This window comes from Ornithorhynchus anatinus, chromosome X1 (genome assembly GCF_004115215.2).
Source record: "Ornithorhynchus anatinus isolate Pmale09 chromosome X1, mOrnAna1.pri.v4, whole genome shotgun sequence".
Taxonomy (NCBI): Eukaryota; Metazoa; Chordata; class Mammalia; order Monotremata; family Ornithorhynchidae; genus Ornithorhynchus; species Ornithorhynchus anatinus.
Genome location: NC_041749.1, coordinates 110,740,782 through 110,762,205, shown reverse-complemented (window position 1 = coordinate 110,762,205; position 21,424 = coordinate 110,740,782). Strand labels below are relative to the sequence as shown.

Below are 21,424 nucleotides of genomic sequence, written 5' to 3'. Positions count from 1 at the left end.
TTGTTTTTAAGGTTTTGCAGCACCATTCCTCACACAATATATGTTTCTAATGACTCTTTTTTCCCCATAAAGTCAGTATGTGAAAACAAACTTGAAGCGGGCCACAAAGTGTCAAATCTATAGAACTCAATAACAGTCCTCCTAATGGGATTGGAGAAAACTTTAGGTATCTTGTCCTAGCAAAATATTCACATTTCTTCCCCTAAGTGGTTCTTTCCCTTCTTCCTTGGGTTAAATTTAAGCAAATCCTGGTGAATATTGACAGATGATTTAAAAAAAAAAAAAGCGAGCCACAAAAAACCCTCCCCCAGATTGACATCTCCATCCCCAATCCCTAGTACTCTAGTTTTTCTTCAGTTCCTATTTAGACTTAATTTTTTTTTTCATTTATACCTTTGACTAAGCAGTTTCCCAGTTTTATTTTGATGTTAACGTTCTCTGTTTCCTTACTCCCTCTCTCCCATGTATTCTCTTGGACAAATTCAAATAGGGAAAAGATCCCAGAGATTTATTCCCCTGAAGTGGCAAGTGGAAAATACCAGACTAACAAGGGCATTCAGCCATTTTCTCAACTAAATCAGGAAGTAATTTCAGATGGTTTGTTTAGTTTCAGTGATTTGAAGGCAGAGAGCCAAGGAGATCCAGAAACTGAAACCCCACTTAGAACAGTTACTCTGAGGTGTTTGTCAGTATTTTGCCTTAACTTAAATGGGAAGAAGTCACAGTACACACCAATGACTAAATTAGAGACATTTTGACCTCTCCCGTATAGTTTGCTCACTCAATATAATGCAGCCATCACCCCAAAGAAAAGTAGCTATATCCTTTAGACCTGATGCATAAGCTTAAAAGCAAACACTTTTACTGTAGCAGGAAAGCCAATCTTACCAGTTCAACAAATCCCAACCAGTTGATAATTTTAGTGTTGTGTAGCGCATCTTTAATGGGTTTGACTCATGCATGGGGTTAAATTTAACTTCAGGGTGGGTTTGTATACATTTTGGGTTTTTTGGGGGGTAGTTTGGTGGGTTTTTTTGTTGTTTTTTTGTGGTGGGTGGTGCCGGGGATGTGTTCAACTAGCAAATGATACTCTAACCAAGATAAGTTTGGTTCAGGACTGCCATAATGGTTTGGGCTGACATATTTCCCCACATGTGGGAGGAGCCAACTCCTTTTGTGGCCAGTTGGATGACCTGGTCCCTTATATATACAAAGCCGCTCCCTTTAGGAACCCACCCTGACAGCCTGAAGGGGTGCCCCACAGTTCTGGTGGTGTTGGATTGGTGAAGACTTCCAGGGTCTTCTATTCATACCTGTCCTGATTATGTAGGCTTCAGTCATGTCCCTTCTTAGCTGGTGCCTTTCCAGACTAAATAATTCAAATCTTTCTCCGTCTCCCTTCACGTAGAAGCGCCCCAATCCTCTTGATTGTCCCTGTATGTCTGTCAACTCTATCATCCTCTCCCAAGCACCTAGTACAGTGCCTTGCACATGGTAAAGCACTCAATAAGTCCCACTGAGGAATGGACATGTAACTGTGACTGCCTATAGCCCTAAATGGGGGAAAAGAGGTTGGGCTTCTGGGGGACCTCCAGCCAGACTCTGACTAGTTGGACCTCCAACCAAGTGGCTCTGCCAGCAGCTAATGTTGTTGTACCACTCACACCGAGGGATTTTGGCCGACAGCTTGCTAACTGTTTCCAGACCACATGGAGCCAGGCACTGCTGTGCAACCAAGCCAGTTGAACCGACAGAGTGCCGCCTTTGTTCAGAGGGATCTTGTTTCGACCTCTCCATCTTTTCTTCCTCCCTCTACCTGTGTGTAAAACTCATCTTAGCCTGCTTATTTTAGTCCCTGTGCTTTTGCATCGAACACCAGTTGTTGATCCACAATTGAATAAAAGTATATATGCACACACACACATCATTCCATTAGAGAACCCAGAATGAGGCCTCTTGGCTGAAAATGAGCCAGGTTTGGCGCAGGATCTGCCCAAGGTGTCAGTTTCCTCTATTGCTAGTTCTTCTAGTCAACCATATATTACCATTGCATTCAGGGAACAACTGTCCATATAATTCAAGGTGGTGGTCATTTGGTGTGTACCCACAAAATGTATGTTGTGGCAGCCACCACTCTGGGTTCCTACAAAGCCAGAATCAAAGATGGCTATCCCGGATCCTGCTGTAGCATCCCCTGTCTTAGGGCATGTCCATTATTTCCCGTAAGTTTGTCTGCCATATTTCTCCCAACTGCGTTGTTAATCTGTTTTCACTTTCACCCAGAGAAATGGAACAAATCCCTCTCCTGGAACAAGTTGCTCAGAGCACTAAGCACATTTCCCCATCTTGCCAGGATTAAAAGACCTCATCCACCCTTTCTCCTCTGGGGCTTGGACAGACCAGTTCCCAGGAGGTGATTTCAGCCAACTGATAGACCCTAGCTCAGTTCCTAGGGCCTCTGTACCACGATATTTTCTGCCCAAGTCCCTCATTATGACTTAGCAAATATTTGCCAGATTTTCAACTCAGCAGAAGTTCAGTGTGGGAGGGAAAAGCATAGAAGAGAAGTAGTTTGGTCTGGTGCGAAGAGCAGGGAACTGGGAGGAGTCATTTGTTCAAGTGAATTTAAGTGCTTACTGTGTGTGGAGAGAGCACTGTAGTCAGCGGCTAGGAAAGTATAATACAACAATAAACCGACACTTTCCCTGCCCACAACGAGCTTACAATCTAGAGGATCTGGGTTCTAATCCCCAGGCCCGCCACTTGTCTGCTGTGTGGTCTTGGATAAATCACTTAATTTCTCTGTGCCTGTTACCTCATCTATAATATGGGAATTAAGACTGTGAGCCCCATGTGTCCAATCTGATTAGCTTCTGTCTATCCCAGCACTTAGTACGGTGCCAGGCACATAGTAAGTGCCTAACAAATATTTAAAATGGGGTGGCAGAGAAGAGGGTGTAGATTAAGATCCAGTTCACCTTTGAGCAAGATCCTGAAAAGTGTTCAGTGTAATTAAATGGGATCTGGCCATAATGTCTCATAAGACACCGAGCCTGGAAAGGCTGGGGAAAAGGGGAGGTGACTTTTTTTTTTTAATTAAATCGTGGAAGAGGAATGCTTAATTCATTCTGTGGCCAGCTTTGTGCCTTTACCACTTTCTCCCCCACATGTTTTTCTCAACTCAGGTAGGGCCCCATTGTAGAGGTGGCCTTTGCTGCAGAATGTGTAGTTCAGGTCCCCATCATGCTAGCTCTCCACCACATTCAAACTCCTAAGAGTGAAACCCCAGCAGCTGAGGAAGGCGTCAGAGCGAGGCTGGGCAAACCATGGCCCGGTAGTTCCATCCTGCCTCCCTTCCCGCCTGTGGAAGTGCCTCATTGCACATAAGTACACCAGAATACACTGCTTTTTTAGTAGCATGTATGGAAGTGTTCAAACACTGTGTGGAAGTGACCTGAAGAGGTTTTTAATGCAATAAGCCCCGTACTTGTATGGAGAGCTCTCAGGACCTCAGCCCAGATGATGGTCCATAATTGAGCCAGAAGCCCGTGGAAGGGTGCTTGTGTCCCGTGGGAAGAAGCTGAGTACTGGCAAGTTTGGAAGTGGAAGGGAGAGGCTTAGAATGTTTGAAGGCTACTCCAGGTGACCCAGCAGGCCCCATACAAGTCTGACTTTCTTGCTCCCTCTTTATTGAAAACCTACTCTGTATAGAGCATTGCCCTTGGGAGAGGGCATTGAAAGTCAGTGACAGAGCTTACAAATCTTACAAGTTTACAAGAGCAGTGTGTCCAGGTGGTGAGGACCCGGGCCTGGAGGTCAGGGGACCTGGATTCTAATCCTGACTCTGCATTTGCCTTTTGTGACAGACCAAGTCACTTCACTGCTCTGAGCCTCAGTTTCCTCATCTGGAAAATGGGGAAACAATGCCTGTTTGTTCCCCCTACTTAGATTGGGAGCCCTATGTGGGATAGAGACTGTGTCCAACCTGGTAACTTGTATCTACCCCAGAACTTGACTCATAATAAGCATTTAAACACCATAACAATAGTAATTAAGACAGTAGATAGACTGATAACTGTCTCTCTAAATTCCCTAAGAGATGCTAGCTGTAGAGATCAGGGAAACCAGTGTCAACAAGGCCAAATTTCGGCCCATTCCTACTCATGGAGGACACCAGCCTTTCTAATGTAGCACTGACCCTCAAACTAAAGGTCTGGGTGTATTTATTGAGCGTTTTCTGTGTGCGGAGTACTGGATTAAGCACTTGGAAGAGTACAGTACAATAGAGTTGGTAGACGTGATCCCTGCCCTCAGAGATTACCAGATAAGAAGGCTCCGGGCAAATCTCACGAGATCTTTCCACAAATGATTTTTTGGTGATTTTTTTAGTTAGCATGCTGGTCCCTTTGATACAGATCTTTGGACTCCGTTAATCTTCTCCACAGGCTTGGTTTTACAGCTAGTTAGGGCAACATCCCCTGTCGATGCGTCACCCGGTTTTGCTGATGCAGTCTGCCCCGCCCAGTTACCTGTTGACTTCCTCCTTCCTCTCCCATAACTGCTCGACTCCAACTGTCTGCCTGTGGAGTCCAAAAGTAATTGCCGACATCCTAAACTAGGGTGAGCCCTAATCTGGAGAATTACTTACACATCCATTCCCCCTGCCTAACTTTGAACTACTCCCTTTATCGTTTTGACTGAGGCCTACGTGTTCCTGTTGGAAATGCTTGGTTCTGCCTCCTGCCAGTGACCATGGTATATCATATCCCAGATGAGGATTCCCATTGTGTCCACCATCCTTGGACAGGGTGCTGCCGAGCCCACAGAACTCTGAATCTCCTTCAGGGCTGCAGTGTCTTTTTGCATCTGTATCCAATTCCTGAATCGCCGCTGCCTCTAGAACTTCAAGATGATGTCCTAGAGGAGTGGGGGTGGAGAGGAAACCCTTCGGTTTGCATGAGAACCACAGCGTCCAGGTAAAATAAATTAACCATGACACCGCCCACCCCGCAGACCTATATTGCCCCCTTGGCAATGGGGAATGGGTCCGACAGGTTATCCTCAGCTCTGAAATGATCACTCGGGCCATCACGGAGCAGACTTAACTATGAGGGACTCCTGGGTAGCCAAGTTTGCTGATCCCCAGAGTCCAGATACACTGACAGTCTGGGAAAACTGAGCAGAGGTCTTGGGTTACTTCTTGAATTTCTCCTGTATCTGACACACCGCAAAGGGCATCATGTCCCACGATGGTTTAAAATCATGTTGTCATTCCAAGCCTGTGCCTCCTTAATGATAGTCTTCAGTAGTCCAAAAGGACTTTGTCTAGAATCTCGCCATCCACAGAGAGCAGTTAGATGCCACAATAATCACCAGTCTGGTCTCTTGTTTTTTGTTTGTGAAGGTGGTGATTTTCGGGTCTCCAAGGGAGGTGTATCAGGGGACCAAGGCAACAGATCTTTATGCAGCAGTACTGGTTGTATGGTGGCAAAGAACATCTTGATCACAGTCCTTAGGGACCAATTTCTCCTCCTTCCTCACCCTGCAGATTTCCCTATGGCTCTGCTAATTGACCATCTCAGGTGTGGTTTATTCAAGTGTCTCTCTCCCTGCTTTCCGTCATTTCCAGCAGAATGGGACGATTACTGTGGTACAGGCTTGGAAACCCCGACCAAATCGGGGGCGGCAGGAGGTTCCGTCCAGTCGCAATGACTACACTCTTAGTTGACCCCAGCGGCACATCAGGGTATGCGTTGTGTTTTACCACTTAGTTGAGCGAGGCAACCATGCACATGGCCCCTTTTGTTGCATTGAGCAAAGCACAGTGGTAACTGTTGCCTTCCCTCCCACCACCAAAGGTTCCCGCTCCTGGCATGCTCCGTGCATGTCGGGCCAGGGAGGAAAGCTGCTGCTTTATGCTCTTGGACTCCTCCGTCGCTGCCAGGAAAAGTACAGCAGCAACCTGGGCCTCCCGCCGCCAAGGGGCCCCGCCTGTGGCATGTTCTGGTGTGCTCTCGGTCTCTTCCGTCGCCACGGAGCAAAGCACCATGTAACTCCCCACTCCGGGCTTGCTCCCGCGTGCTCTCCTCAGACTCCATCATCGCCGAGACTTTGAGCCCGTTCTGTCTGTTTTCCATCACTTCTGTTGTCTGTTTCCAGTCCCTCCTCCCCACTTAAACTTTGTCAGTCATATTTATTGCGTGCTTTCTGTGTGCAGAACATTGTACTACTCTCTTGGGAGAGTACAATGTAACACACATTCCGTGCCCACAACAAGCTTATTGCAAGCCCCCTGAGGGCTGGGACTGGGATTCATTTCCACGGGTGTATTTTCTTGCAGTGTTTAGTACAGTTCTTTGTACCCAATAAGCACTTAATAAACACTGTTATTACTCCTCCTCCTAACTGGATCCCCCCCTTCTGTGGCCCAGGGTCCCCAACAGTGGCCTCTCTTTGGTGTTTCATATACTGGGGGAAGGATCGTGTAAGTGCTTAAACTAGAGTAGCAGCTCCTTGAGAGCAGGGAGCTTGTTAATTGTCTTGTGCTCTCACAAGTGCCTAAAACAATGCTAGTCACACAGTAGTTGCTCAAAAAATGCCACTGATTGATTAATTAAGCATCCCTCCCCTCCAGGCTCTGAAGGTCTTGGCAGGGTTGCCGTGTAGACTCTGCTTTGTAAGGCTTCATGTTTGGCAGTAGAATGTACGTTCAGGAGAATGTCGGCATGTCACTGCAAGCTTCCCATTCTCATCATTAATTCCAGTGCTGGTGCACAGAGCAGTGTGTTAAGTAAGGCCTTGGGAGAGCACAAAAGTCCTTGCCCTCCAGGAGTTTACAGGTTACGATGGGAGACCACCCTTTAAATGAATTCCAGGTAGGGGAAGTAATATGGGAAGCAGTGTGGCCTAGTTGAAAGAGCCCAGGCCTGGGAGTCAGAGGACCTGGGTTTGAATCCTTGCTCTGCCACTTGTCTGTTGTGTGACCTTGGGCAGGTCACTTCAGCTTCTGTGCCCCAGTTCCCTCATCTGCAAAATGGGGAGTCGGTGCCTATTCTTTCTCCTAGTTAGACTGCAAGCCCCGTGTGGAACCTGATGATCTCGTATCTACCCCAGTGCTTAGTACGGTGCTTGGCGCATAGTAAGTGCGTAACACATGCCAATGTCATTGATAGAGTATATCAGATTTATGAACATAAGTGCTCTGGGGACCATGGTAACTCAAATGCTTAGGTGGCACGGAAGGGCCACAAGCAGCAGTTGGTACGTGAGCTCAGAAGAGCTTTGAAGATGGGGAGACTGTGGTCTGATACGTATGAAGGTGGGTGGTGGGGGTGCCCGGGCAGGTTGGGAGCAGGAGCACGAGGTCAGCTGCAGGAGAGGCAGAATTAGTAAGTAGTAGCGGCAGGAATAGTACTATTTATTAAGCGCCTACGTGCAGAACACTCACTGTACTATATGCTGGGAGGAAATACCCAAATGGTAATTAAACACGATCTCTGTCACTGGTGGGGCTGGCAATCTACAAGTAGGTTTGAGAGGAATGAAGATTGTGAGCTGAGGTGTAGTGGGGAAGAAGAGTGGAGGAGTGTCTGAGGGTGAAACCAGCCAGCTTCACTCCTCAGAGGTGCTGCAATAATGTGGGGAAGGCTGCTTGACCTTTCCAACCCTGGAGTCTCTTCAGCTTTGGCATTTTATCCCTCATCTTGTCTTTAGATCAGGAGTAGCGAAGTGTTGGATATGTAAGTGTGGTATTAAGCACTTACTATGCTAGGCATGGTACTAAGCGCTAGGGTGAATACAAGCAAATCGGGGTTGGACACAGTCCTTGTCCCGCATGGGACCCTCAGTCTTAATCCCCATTTTACAGGTGAGGGAACTGAGGCCCAGTGAAGTGACTTTCCCAAGGTCACACAGCAGATGAGTGGCGGAGCAGGATTAGAACCCAGGTCCTTCTGACTCCCGGGCCCATGCTCTATCCACTAGGCCACAATAAACGGTAAGTATTGAGGAGCAAAGCCCGTCTGCAGTCTTGAGATCATCTATCAAAATACTCACTCTAATCAGATTTTACAGCCTCCTAACATAAGAATTGTGGTTTTGGGTAAATGTTTACTGCGTGCCCAGCACTGGGGTAGAGACAGTGCGATCAGATCAGGCACTGCTCTTGTCCCGCAGTGTGCTCAAAGTCTAGGGGCAGGGGGAGGGAGAATGGTTATTTCATTCCCATTTTACAGATGAGGAAACTGAGACACACATCCCAGGCCACGCAGCAGGCAAATGGCAGAGTTAGAACCCAAACCTCCTGACTCCTCTTCTTCTTGCTCTGGCCCACCTGGTGTTTTTGCTCCTTGTGAGCTTTTAGGGTAGATTCCAACTTGACCATCGTGGCTTAGTGGAAAGAGCACGGGCTTGGGAGTCCCAGGTCATGGGTTCTGATCCCAGCTCTGCCACTTGTCTGCTGTGACCTTGGGCAAGTCATTTCACTTCTCTGTGCCTCAGTCAATCCATCTGTAAAATGGGGGTGAAGACTGTGGGCCCCACGTGGGACAACCTGATTACCTTGTATCTACCCTAGAGCTTAGAACAGTGCTCTGCACATAGTAAGCACTTAACAAATGCCAACATTATTATTATTATCTCAAACACATGACACTCTTCCCCTAGTATGGGCCTCTGGAGAAAGCAGCATGTTTGCCGGGGGGAGAGATCAATATTCCTTCTCTAATAAAAAATCACATTTCCTCCAAGGGGCCTTCCTCAAATAAACCTTCATTTCCCCTACTCCCTCTCCCTTCTGTGTGGTCTTTTGCACTTGAATCTGTACCCTTTAAGCCCTTGGTATTCACCCCACACTCAGCCCCACGGCACTTACGTACGGACCCGTAATTTATTTAGTCTCTAGGGTGTAAACTCTCTATGGACGGGGAACGTGTCCATCGACTCTGTCGTACTCTCCTGAGCACTTGGCACAGTGCTCCGCACACAGTAAGCGACAGGGAGAAGTTTGGCCCCCTCTTTCTTCATTGATTCTGCTTCTGGCCAACTCTGCCGGTCCAGAAGAGAGTGTTCTCATCTGGTTGTTCCGAACCAGCGATAACACCAATCAGTGTCATCTTCTCTCAGGTAGTGTGTTTGTAGTTGGGGAGCAGAGGGTGGCGGTTGGAGCTAAGAGCGGGTCACCTCTCCCTCCAGGAGGCGAATTTGCTTGACACACACGCGGAACAGGCCGATTTCCTATAATGTGCAGACCGATTTACCGTCAGTGACAGCCGCCTAATCTTCCTCCTTTAGAAACTGACCCCCAAAGCCGTCCTGGTGTCATTCTGCAGTCCCCAGAGCCAGGCTCCTTGGCAGGCAATGAGTCAGCACTCTGCCCATGAGTCATGTTAGTCACATGCCCTTACTGTAGAGGACAGCTGAGGGGAACAAAGGCTTGCAGCCTGAGAAATGCAGTATGAAACTAGAGAACAAGCCGGTTTCCTGTTTACAAGGGGTTTAGAGAGCAGAGAGCAGGACTGAATCATTCCAGTGGATATTGTTTGTGTTTTCCTGGAGGTGGTCTTGTTTTTTTATTAGATTTTATTCCCCTTCTCCCCACCCCCCCCACCCCAGAGAGATGGTCACTGGTATTTTCCATTTTAGCTGGCAGTCTTGTTCAGGCCATCTAGATGGAGGATTGTATTAAGCATTTCCTTACTGGTGTGGAATGGCCTTGCAGGTGAATGTGGTCTGTTTCCTGTCAGTGGAAACGCTCTGTTCCTCTGGCTCCTATTGTTGGAGAGTTAGTTGGATCTTCTAGCTAAACCGTGTTCGCTTGATTCGGAGAGCTGCCAAAGAGGGATGTGTTTAAATGGGCTAAAGTGGGGAGGGAAGGAGACACCGTCAAACTATTTATAAGGAGAGTGGGTATGGGTTGGTTTGCCTCTTGTTTGGGGAGTCCCCCTGAATAAAAATCCATTTCACCCGTTTTCTCTTCCTGCACTTCTTTACCTCTGAATTCTTGTCCAGACACAAAACACCCGTAGGGTGTAGAGCACTGAATGTTCAGTTCAGGTCCTAAGCACCAATTTACCTCCCCTCTTTTTGGGGGGGGTCAGCGGTTATGGCTGCATACTGTTCTTAAAACTAGCATTTTCTCTCAAACTGTGTCCTAAGCAATTTTCGGATACAAACATTTTCCCAACTGGTGCGAATTTGAGTCAGATGGTGAGATGCTTAAAGGGTTTTGGAAGCGCCAACTCAAATGATCAGCTGATTCTGAATAAAGTAGATTGATTTAATTTGCCTGAATAAAATTTGCTAGTATAATAGTGAGCAAACTGTTTAATGCATAATCTGGGAAACATTTCTGGCTCTCTTGCAGAAATAAATTAAGGCTATTTATGTAAAGGCGTTCATTTGTTAGTGTTACTTAAAACCTTGTGCTTTCATGTTAAGTTGTTTTCCCCTGACAGAACCCCATTAAAACGCTGGAAAGATATTTTTAGCATATTGTCCAATTACCAGAAATGAAACAGGCAAGCAGAAATAAAGTACAGTCTCTCCTTTCTCTGCCGCGCCCACCCGCGTTCTCCCCCCCGCGTTACCGGATTTATTACCATATTCAATTCAAGGATGATAATTTGGAATATTTGAATGGTTACACGACTGTTTTTGTTGAGGAGGTCTGTGGCTTACATTTAATTTGAGGGAAGAGAGCCTGTTGGATGTATAATCCCAATTTGGTCTTTCCTCTTGCCTCCTGAGACTTCATTCTCGAGCACTTGCTTGCCCACCAAATATGTGGCTTGCAGATTTTGTTCTAATCTTCCTGAAATTGCCTAAACTGTTGTCCTTTCCTGAGTGCACTTCAGGAAATAGGCTAAATAGGCTACAGACTGATGACATTGTCTAAATAGGCCACAGACTCTCCCCCCCCCCCCCTTTTGCAGTATTAAAGGAAATCTGTGTATTAAGATCGCGAAAAGGTGTAAACAAAGGCCAGTTATGAGGGTATGATCATGAAAGCCCCTCTCAGGGTTTCACCTGGAGAGTTTCCAGTACTCTACCAGTCTTGACCAAGAGAGGGAGAGTCAAGCAGAGGCATACCCATTCCATTCCTAGATTGGGTGGTGGTTAGCGAGCGGAAGGCAGTCTGCTACAAATCAAAACTCACCTGTGCTGGGCAGCAGCAGCGTGGGAGAAAGTTGAGGGCAGAAACTCAGGTTTACTGCGCACAAGAAGGCAATGGTAAACCACTTCCGTATTTTTACCCAGAAAATTCTATGGATACACTAGGAGAACGATTGCAAATGGAGGTGGGACTATCTGGGAAGGGTGTGTCCATGGCGTTGCTATGGGTTAGAGATGACTTGACGGCATAAGACAAGAAAAATAATGGAAGCAATAATACAGGTGGGTGGTAGAGTACCAGCACAAGCCCCTGGGTTTCCCCTTTAAAATGTTTTTTAACTTTGAAGGCCCAGCTCCAGATAGAGCAGTTGAGTCAGGCAGCTCAGGGGGCCTGCAGGGAGTGGCACCCATTTAGAAACAGGTGGTCAAGCCTGCCTGAGCATTTGCATTTAAGGAATCAAAGGGTTGGAAGGAGACTCTCGGATCATAGGCAAGAGTGAAAGTCTATTAAGCTAAGATATCTGGGCACTTTCATTTTTGGTGTCCACAGGCTTGGGCTGTTCACCATTCTGAAAGTTGAGACCCTTGCAGAAGAATCTCAGAAAAATATCTCCCGTTGAAAGACGTATTTCAACACGTGATCTTTGGGGAATGGCAGGGAGAGAGTAGGGAACGGTTACAAAGTGTATATCCAGAAGTTGGTGTACTTCAGGCAGTTGCAGAGGAAACTGTAAAATGAGGATTAAGACTGCGAGCCCCATGTGGAACAGGGACTGTGTCCAACCTAATTAACCTGTTTCTACCCCAGCGCTTAGAACAGTGTCTGGCACATAGTGCTTAACAAATGCCACAAACAAACAACAGCGACTATCCAGAGAGCTAGTTTAAGACATGCAAGTAAAAGCGATCTGATTGCAATGGAATTTCCACCAAGAGAAACTTTTTTTCCTTGGGTGCAGTGCAGTCAAGCCATACTGTCTGCTTTGGTACACGTTTTGGATAGAATGGTCATCGGGGGATCTGGGGATAGTTCTTCCCCGTCATGCTTCTTTCCATCCGTCTCCCCCTCCTGGCTCCCCATGCTCGTGGGTGGTGAACGTGTCTACCAACTGTCTTAAACTCTCAATCGATCAGTGGTATTAAATAATATGGATTTCTATTATTGAGAAATTATTCTATTATTGAGTGCACAGCGCTCCAAGTGTCCTTTATCACAAGCTTCGTAAGACAGCTAGCTGTCCAAGCCAAGTAGCTTGGGAACTCTGAGATCACTCCTATTTACTTCATAGTCCCAAGAAAGCCAGGAAAACTCTCTCCTCTTGAGAGAGAGGAGAGCTTTTAAAGTGCTAGGAGAAATGCAAGCTTTTCTGCCAGTGAATCACAATCAGAAAATTAACTGGTGGACGTCTCTGTGGAACCTGAGCCTAAGTAGCCAAGCCGGGCCAGTGTATAGCCCAGCCCAGTCGGATCTGGATAGGTTTCGTGCACCCCCTCCCGACATGCTGCCTCTCGCTGCTTAATATTGTCGGGTAAGGGGTGGCTAATGCACCCCTACATGGTCTCTTCATGTTCTGGCTTTGCTTCTAAGTTGCCCCTTCACTAAGGGCCATCCCCCCACCCTTTGAAATACCAACCTTGAAAATTCCAGGGTTTGAGTGGGCAGGACCCCAAGTTGTTGCCTGTCGGACTGGGGAGGAGCTAAACTGGTTTGGCCCTAAGGACCCGTGCCAAGCTAAATTATGGGCTTATGTCTCCGCTGAGGTAGTTAGGCCTTTCTGGCATATATTTGACCCATAAACGTAAGTGGCACGACACGAGTTATATGTAGGCGGGTTGACGGCTGGGAACCCCATGTGCAGATATCTGTTAAAGCGTGATTGTTTAAGCTAAAGCCTATCGATCCAGAATGGGTAGGGACTGGGTCCCCAAACTGTTCTGGAGGTGAATTTGAGTAAAGGGCTATTTTGTGGGTGTGGGGTGACCCACCTTGGAGCTTTATAAGAAGCAGCAGCTTCTCTGGGGTTCGATGTGGACAGGTGATGTCACCCCGAGCAGAGAGGAGCAAGAAAGCAAGGCAGTGAGCACGGGGACTGCTTTCAGATGTAAAGGTACTCAGGGAAAAATGAATGTGACCAAATTTCATCAGTCACCCCTCCCCTCCCCCCCGCAACCAATCAGTCTTGGATTGCAGTAGAATTTCCCATCTCCTCGGTACAGTTAGAGCCCCGGCTTCCAGGAAAGCTGAAGGAGAATTTTAAATTCAATTCTTATTGGCATCTTTGTTACTGGTATGTCTTCATCCGGAAGGCTTGGCAGCTAAAGGTCTCTGAAATTAGCAATGTGGAATCGTTTTTAAAAGTTGGGGGAGGGTTCTTTCGATCACACTCAGCTCTTCTATGAAGTGGAGGTTACCTTCCTGCTGAGCCCCACATTAAGGAGGGCCCCCCAGGTGCAGTACGCACGCCCCAACCAGCGCCGTGGGCCTGCCCACACAACTGACTTCTGTCATTGGTATTTATTAAGTGCTTACTATGTACAGGGCACTGTACTAAGTGCTTGGGAGAGTACCTTACAGAGTTGGTAGACACATTTCCTGCCCCCAAGCATTCTAACCAGAGAGATGCATGTTGTTGGAAGAACGTTCCCAAGTTCCCTAGCAAGGTTTTCCCCAAAACTCGTAAAAGACAGCACGTGTTATGGCAGAAGAGGGTGGGTTGGGTTTTCACAACTTAAGGTCCACCTGCTTAAGACCGTTTCAGCTGCTACAGAAGTGACTGCCAAATGTGGAGGCTGCCTAGCAAGAGCTCAGGCGTCCTTGGTTGGACTACTTGCTGAGGGCAAAGGAAGTCTGTCACTTGGATGTGTAACGATTGGCAATCTTGTTTTCTTTTTATGGTATTTGTTAAGCACTTACAATGTGTCAAACACTGTTGTAAGCACTGAGGTAGATAGAAGTTAATCAGGTTGTGTTCCTCATGTGGCTCACAGTCTAAGAGGAAGGAGTTTGCAGTTTAGGTCTGACATAAGCAAGGATTCCAAGTTAAGACCAACTCCAGAAAAATAGAACCTCAGTAGATGTAGCCCAACTGGCAGTCATCTTTTTTTTTTTTTAAGACAAATAGGATGGTCAGGAATCATTCGTTAGTGTTATGTATTGAGTATTCGCTGAGCGCTTGGGAGCATACAATGCAGCAGACTTGGTAGACACATTCCCTGCCCTCAAAGATTTTGCAGGCTAGAGAGATAGGTTAGTACCACTGCAGTTATTTTGAAACTCGCGTGCCCTGGTTTGCTGGTGCGGGGGTGGAAATCAGCTGTCGTCCAACAGGTAACCCAAGGGGCTAGCCAAACTGGCAGGACAGAGCAACATCCCACCAGAAGAATGAAGTAACTGCTTGTGCGTTTGCCATTAGATAATGGAATTTTGGAAGTCTCCAAGGAGATCTCTTTCCAAATCACATTCTCAAGCAATCGCAGTATTGAGTTGCTCTTCTTCCCATCCCATCTATTCGGTGAGGTGGGCTGCCTGAAAAGGTTTTCTCCCTCAGTCCAACTTACTCTCCCGGAATGGCCTTTTCCATTTCTGTTTTCATGACAGCATTGAGTCTCTTGAAATTTTCCATTTTTTGTTCCCTTTTGAGAGTGGGAAAAGTGAACCAGTGTATGGTTACTGCCTCTACATTTCGTTTGACTTAAGACTGGACCCCAAGAAAAAGGAAATCTCTGAAATCTGGTTACTGAGGATGTGTAGACCAAGAAGGCAAAGACAATTTCTGCAAGCACTTCAAATTTCAGGATCAGTCATTTGTATTGAGGACTCACCGTGCACAGAGAACTGTACTAAGCTCTTGGTAGAGTACAGTATGGCAGGGTTGGCAGACATGCTCCTTGCCTATCAGTCCTACTTGCCCTACAGTCCAGAGGGGAAAAGCAAAATAAATTACAAATATTTTTGTGAGTTCTCTGGGACTGAGGATAGGGTGAATATCAAGTGTTTAAAGGGTACAAGTGCAAGGGCGAAGCAGAAGGAAGAGGGACTTGGGAAAGGGAGCACTTAGGAGGGGAAGGCCTCTTGGAGGAGACGTGATTTTAATAAGGCTTTGAAGGAGGGGAGAGTGATGGCTTGTCAGATACGAAGCAGGGAAGGAGTTCCAGGCCAGAGTTAGGACGTGGGCAAGGGATTGGCGGTGAGGTAGATGAATGAGGTGCAATGAGTCGGTTGGCATTAGAGGAGCAAAGGGAGAATGCTGGGTTGTAGACCAGTGAGATAAGATAAGGAGGATGAGAGGTGATTAAGTACTTTAAAGCCCAATGGCAAGGAGTGAGTTTGTTGAGGTGGACAGGCAACCACTGGAGGCCCTTACAGAGTGGGGAAAGGTGGACTGAACTTTTTTAGAAAAAAAAAGAAAGTTGAGGAACAACAAGGCCTAGTGGATAGAGCACGGGCCTGGGAGGCAGCAGGACCTGGGTTTGTAATCCCAGCTCTGCCACTTGCCTGCTCTGTGACCTTGGGCAAATGATGTAAATTCCCCCTGCCTCAGTTGCCTCATCTGTAAAATGGAGTTTAAAACAATGAGCCCCATGTGGGACAGGGAGTGGGTCTAGCCTTTAATCTTGTATCTACCCCAGCACTTAGTTCCGTGCCTGGCACATAGTAAGTGCTTTATCAAAAAAAAAACAAAAACAAATGATCTGGGCAGCAGAGTGAAGTAAAGACTGGAGTGGTAAGGGGCAGGGACGTCAGCAAGGAGGCTGATACAGTAATGAAGGTGGGATGGGCTAAGTGCTTGGATTGCCATTTGGATGGAGAGGGAAGAATGGATTTTAGTGATGTTGTGAAGGTAGAATTGACAGGATTTGGTGACAGATTGAATGTGTGAGTTAAGTGAGAGAGTTAAGTTGAGGTTAATGCCAAGGGTATGGACTTGGGAGACAGAGGACGGTGGTGCTGTCTACAGAGATGGGAAAGCCAGGCGAGGGCCAGGAAGGAGGGAATTTGGAATTCCAAACAGAACTGCACTATTCCGGGAAGAGTTGATTATGTCGCTTGGCTATCTTACCAGGTGGATTTAATGATGATTGGCAAAGCTATCTGGTAAAATGTACTAGTTGAGACCCATTAGAAGAAAAGATTTCTTGGTCCAAAAGCCCTTAGGGAGTTAGGACAGACAGGACCAAAGAGCAAAAGATTTTGCCTGCTTCAGCCCTGAGCCTTCTCCCCTTGCCCCACACCTGGAAACGCCAGTGATGATAAGTCTGCCAAGATGGTTGAAATTGCAGAGAGGCCATAGTCCAGATGAGCAGACCAAACAGATAAAGGTTAACCCATGAATTTATTAGGGTTTGAAGGTGAGGGATGGTTGTTTTGGGAAGACATATATGAGGAAAAGAGTCTAAGTCAAATTAGTGCTGAGAATCGAATCTCTGACTTCAGGAAGCAAGGTTAATAAGTAAATCACCTTTTTATTGATCCTTTTTGTTGTTTGCCTTTCCCTGGTCTGCTAGGGTTAGGATCAGAAAACAGACAAATGGTTTGAAGGGAGAACTAAGAGTCAGGCCCTCTAGGAGGATTTAATCCTGGCTTTATTTTTTGTCTTTGCAGCTTTCCTCTAATTTGCAGATATAATAGAGTGGATAATTTCTTATCTCCCCCCCCCCAGACCTTTACCCCTGAAGCACTGAAGTATTCCCTCCCTTTCCCCCTGTCATTTAGCTACAACTCTTTAAATTCAGTTGCTTCCCCCTACCAATAATTTGGTTTAGGGTCTTACCCACTAGCTTGTAGGTCCTTGAGGGCAAGGAGTTGTACTCTCCCAAGCAGCTAGTAGAGTACTCTATCTACACAAGTACTCAATAATGATTAGTGTATGTACTGTCATTCCTGAAGCCAGAATTTGGTAGGAAGAGGGCATGTATAATTGATGCCCTCCATCCCTTCCAGAAGAAACAGACTAAAGATAACTTTAATGTTAGGTTAAACAATGGAACAAGGAAGTGCAAAGTTTTTTCTCCAAAAATCTGGGAAAATTAGCCAGTTTATAGGAGCTATGAAAACCTTGGTTATGGAAGAACTGACGGCATCAATGTTGCAGAGTTGAACAGTGTTGGAAATGGATCAGGGAAGGTTTTTTGATAGAGAGTTAGATTTCAGGGGGCCTTTGAAGATGGTGTGGATGGTTGTAGGACAGAGAGGAAGGAGGTGATGGAGGGAGTTTGGGGAAGTTCAGGCCCATTGGTTTCTGCTTTACCAACGAAGTAGTTGTGGTGGGGTCAGGCAGGGAGGTTGTAGGGGTTAGGGATGTGGGAATCTGAGAGAGAAATAAGAAGTGTAGTTGAGCAGAAGAGGGACAAATTCTGTAGCAGGTCAGAATCAATTGGAGGTGATCAAAGTTGGCCTGGTGCTGTAATTTTCACCAGAAATGCTCAGCTGGAAGGGTTCGGGAACAGACAACGTGATCCAGGCCTGGGGGTCAGGGGTATGCCTCCTCGAGAAGTATGAAGGCACAGGAGTCAAGTTTGGTGAAGAGGGTGTTCACTTTTTGCATCAAGGGTGGAAGTCCAAGAGGGATGTGATAGTCCGGAAGAGATAGAGCAGGTCCAGAGCCTAGGGCACGGCAGGTACCGAGGACAGAATTAAGGGATGGGCAGGGCCTGGGGGTTAAATGGCGGGTAGGGAAGTTACCATTGGATAGTGTTAAGTCTGAGTTGTTGAGATTAGAAATGGGGCAATGTCTGGAGTGAGAGAGAATCTGGGTGTAGGCTGATTTGGGTTGGAGCAGGTGTTCAGCAGTATTGAGTAACATGTGGAAATGGCTTGGCTGGTGGGGTCGCAGGGGTCAGCAACCCGGAGGTTGAGATTCCCCAAGGATGAGAGTAGGAAGGAAAGAGGGACATCAATCAGAAATGCAGCAGTGGGGCCAAGGTAATTTATGGGCACCAGTCGCCGCAGTAGGTGGTAGAGCCATGTAGAGGCAGATCGAAGGTGGTCTATCCTGGGGTGAAGGATTTAATGGGCTTTTCTGTATTAGGATCCACCCGCTGCCCTTGTAGCAAATGCCTTGAGTAAAGAAATCATTCCATCTCTGATCAAATTTGCTGATGGTACCAAACTAAGGAGGACAAGGTGGACTAAACCAGAAGTGTTCCTTAAGGGGGGGCAGGGGGAATATATGAATCTATAATGTGGTGGTGTTGCAGAATTAGAAATGAGTTCCCAAGAAGTTCTGTTGTGGTTATTTTGAAATGTGTTTCAGGTTATCACTTGGGAGACGGCTGACTTTTTTTTTCTTAATGATACTTTTCTCTTGCAGAGTGCCTAGTGAGAAATGCAATGGGATCAATAGCATGTCTATGGAGAGCGGCCCTGGAACGAGACTGAGAAATTTGCCAGGAATGGGGGATGGACTAGAAACTCCACAAATGTCTACCACGCAGGCCCAGGCCCAACCCCAGCAAGGCAGTACTGCAGGCAGTAACCCCCCACCCCCTGAGACTTCCAACCCCAACAAGCCCAAGAGACAGACCAACCAACTGCAATATCTGCTCAAAGTGGTGCTCAAGACACTATGGAAACATCAGTTTGCGTGGCCTTTCCAGCAGCCTGTGGACGCTGTCAAGCTCAACCTCCCTGTAAGTAGCGTTTGTTACGAGTCTTCATCACTCCGGTTCCTATCACTGGTTACAGGTGTCACTTGTCCAAAATATCAGTTGCTCGAGGTCCCTCCGTCCACAGGAGGGGCACTCTTGGACAGTCTTTTCCAATGGGGTGTTGGTTGGTTTTGCTTTTGTCGGTTAAGCACCCCTGTGGGCAATGGAAAACGGTCAGCAGAGGAAGCGTGGGGAAGAGGGTTTTAGCATGCTGTGGGAGACAGGTGAATTGAGCCGTTCTTTCCATTGCAGTTATTTTAGGGGGATGATGGGGCTGATCTGAGCAATGAGATTTGTAAAAGGGGGGTACCTGAAGGTCGGGTAGTGAATGGCGGTTTAGGCATTGGGAGTTAAGTGGAAAGAATGGAAAAGCCAAGGGGTCATAGAGCTGGGAAGAGCACCTAGAAGGTGGATTTTCTATGGAAAACTACACTACCAGCCCCCATGTTTGCTGGAACTTGCCATGACTTTTTACACTTCCCTTTCCCTACCAGGAGCTCCTTAGTAAGAACAAGCAGAAGAAAGGCAAGAAACCTTCCACTTTGGGGGTTCCTCTGTATTCGCATTTATGTTTTGTTTTGAGCAACAAGACACGTTTTCCCAGTGTGTCTCAGGGAAATGAGAAAATACTCTCAGGGTAAAATGCAGGATGATGATGATTTCCATAGCACGCTGAGGTGTGGGGGAAAATCTGCTACACCTCTGGGGGGTAAACGTGCAACCGAAGAAAAGGATTGAGGTGATAGACGGGTCCAGTGATTTGAGACCACTCCAGGACCTGACTCCCAGATAGAAACTAGAGAGAGGTTAGAAGAGGAAGAAGCACAGGAGTAGTATGGTAAAGCAATCTTTTTCAGCCCTCTGGTGGTGGGGTTTTGCAAAGATGAGAGAGAACCAAGTTTGAATGTAATATGTAGAAGGATGGCTGATTGATTGGGGGAGGCGGGGGAGCACGTTGGAGGGGGGAGATAGGGGCTGTCATGACTGGGAAATTGGAGGGATTAACCAGGGATTGCCTCCTGGAGGAGGTGGATTTTTAAGAAGAATTTTAAAGGAGGGGAAGGGTGCGGTTTGGTGAAGTACTAACGGCCTTTTCTTTCATTCAACCCTCTATCATATCTTCAACTTTCTGTTTCGCAATTTCTCCATTTGCTGTATTCAAGCCGAACAAGCAGTTCTGAGGAGCAGAACATGCGACTCAGTAGCATGGAGAGTCTGAGTGTGTGCAAGTGTGTGCGTGTGTGTGTGTGTGTGTGTGTGTTGTTTTTGTTTTGTTTTTGTTTTGTTTTCCTTTCAGGTCTTAAGGAATCGTTGTTTTCAGTATGCTACTACCAGATCCCAGCAATCAGTCACTAGTTATTTTCTGAATTTCTAGCTCCTCTGAGGTATTTTGAAAAGAGTAAGGAGTCCAAATTGAAATTAGACCGTTATGGTTGACCAGTCAAATTCTTGGCCTAATAAGGTGCTGGTCAAACACCAGAATCTTAATTAGAAAGTGTACTTTTTGACAGGTGAAATGTACTCGAGGATTTGGTATGTGGTTCTGGTTCATAGAACGTGGGGATATTGAAGGGAGCTCAGTAGTTATGAGGCGAATTCTCCCTCCTACCGTTGTAATGATAGATTCGGTCCGCAAAGTACAGTAGTGTTTGGCTTGCATTTGTGCCCTAACTCCTTCCATTCTAAGCTCTTGCTTTCTCTTAGCCAATTCTATTTTAAAGGGCAGGAGCAGTAAAAGGAAGAGGAAGGGCGCTTGAATCTTTCTACAAACCTCTTGAAAATGAATATTTGTAAACTGCAGCCCAAAATCTGAAGACTGGACCATCTTGAAATCAGGGTTGAGATGGGTAGATTCTCCAAAAGTGGATAAAGATGATCACTCTGGTAGCCGCTCCTGAATACCCTCTGGACTCGTCCTTGTAAAGTTTGAGGGGCTGCCTCCCCGGAGAGCAGGTCAAGCTTCGCTCCTCTCATGGTCCTAGAGAGGACGGCCCTTCTCCCCTCCAGTTTCCCTCCTGACACCTTGCTGTGACGACCTCAGACACTCACCTCAGGTAAGCTAATCTCAGCTTGGGCAGGTGGAGGATATTATATCCTCCCCACCCTTCCACCCGTTGGCACGACTAACAGGGTTCCCATTCCTTATCAGCCAGTAGGGCTCCAGAACTCCTGCGTTAGTGTCGGCCCCCCTTTTTTTACACCCCTGCGTATTGTGGGGTTGTCTGGGAGGAGAGTTCATTGTCTTCCCCCGAAGCCCACCTTGTCTGCCATCCCCCCACGTTCCAAAAAAAACAAGCCTTTTAGTGGTCTCAGGGGAGTCTTCTCCTCCCTGTCCTTCCCCCTCCCCCCCACCTTTTCTGAACGCCCTTCCCCACCCCCCATGCGGTGTGCGGGGGGGGCGTCGGGGAAGGGGGGGGCAGAGGAGAAGGTGAGAGGTCTGCTTCGATAGAGCCGTCCTGCAGCACCTGTTTTAGCCACGATCCTACTACCTCCTTGGGATCGGTTATGGAGTTGTACCAGAGTGATCATCTGGCTTGTCCCTTGGCTACCATTGGAGAAGCAAGGGTTACTTACCATAACCTAAGTTCTCTGAAGGTTTGTAGACATACCAGATGATCACGCCCGCCTCCTCCCCATCTCTCTCTCCCTCCTTTTCTTTTCTTTC

General features: G+C 47.0%; 1 protein-coding gene and 1 non-coding gene across 3 annotated transcripts in view; both read left to right on the top strand.

The window, feature by feature from the left end:
* BRD4 (bromodomain containing 4) overlaps positions 1–21,424 on the top strand; it is a 141,441-nt gene that overhangs the window by 59,492 nt on the left and 60,525 nt on the right. The window contains exon 2 of one of the 2 annotated variants that reach the window (XM_039910237.1): positions 18,423–18,741. In XM_039910237.1, the coding sequence (XP_039766171.1) occupies positions 18,457–18,741 (285 nt within the window). In that variant the 5' untranslated portion in view covers positions 18,423–18,456. Of the gene's footprint in view, positions 1–18,422; positions 18,742–21,424 lie in introns of those variants that run through there. The other variant, XM_039910238.1, reaches the window with a different exon arrangement.
* On the top strand, positions 11,008–11,145 carry LOC114807292. The gene has a single exon (XR_003755343.1). It is a non-coding gene; the product is annotated as a small nucleolar RNA SNORA7 (small nucleolar RNA).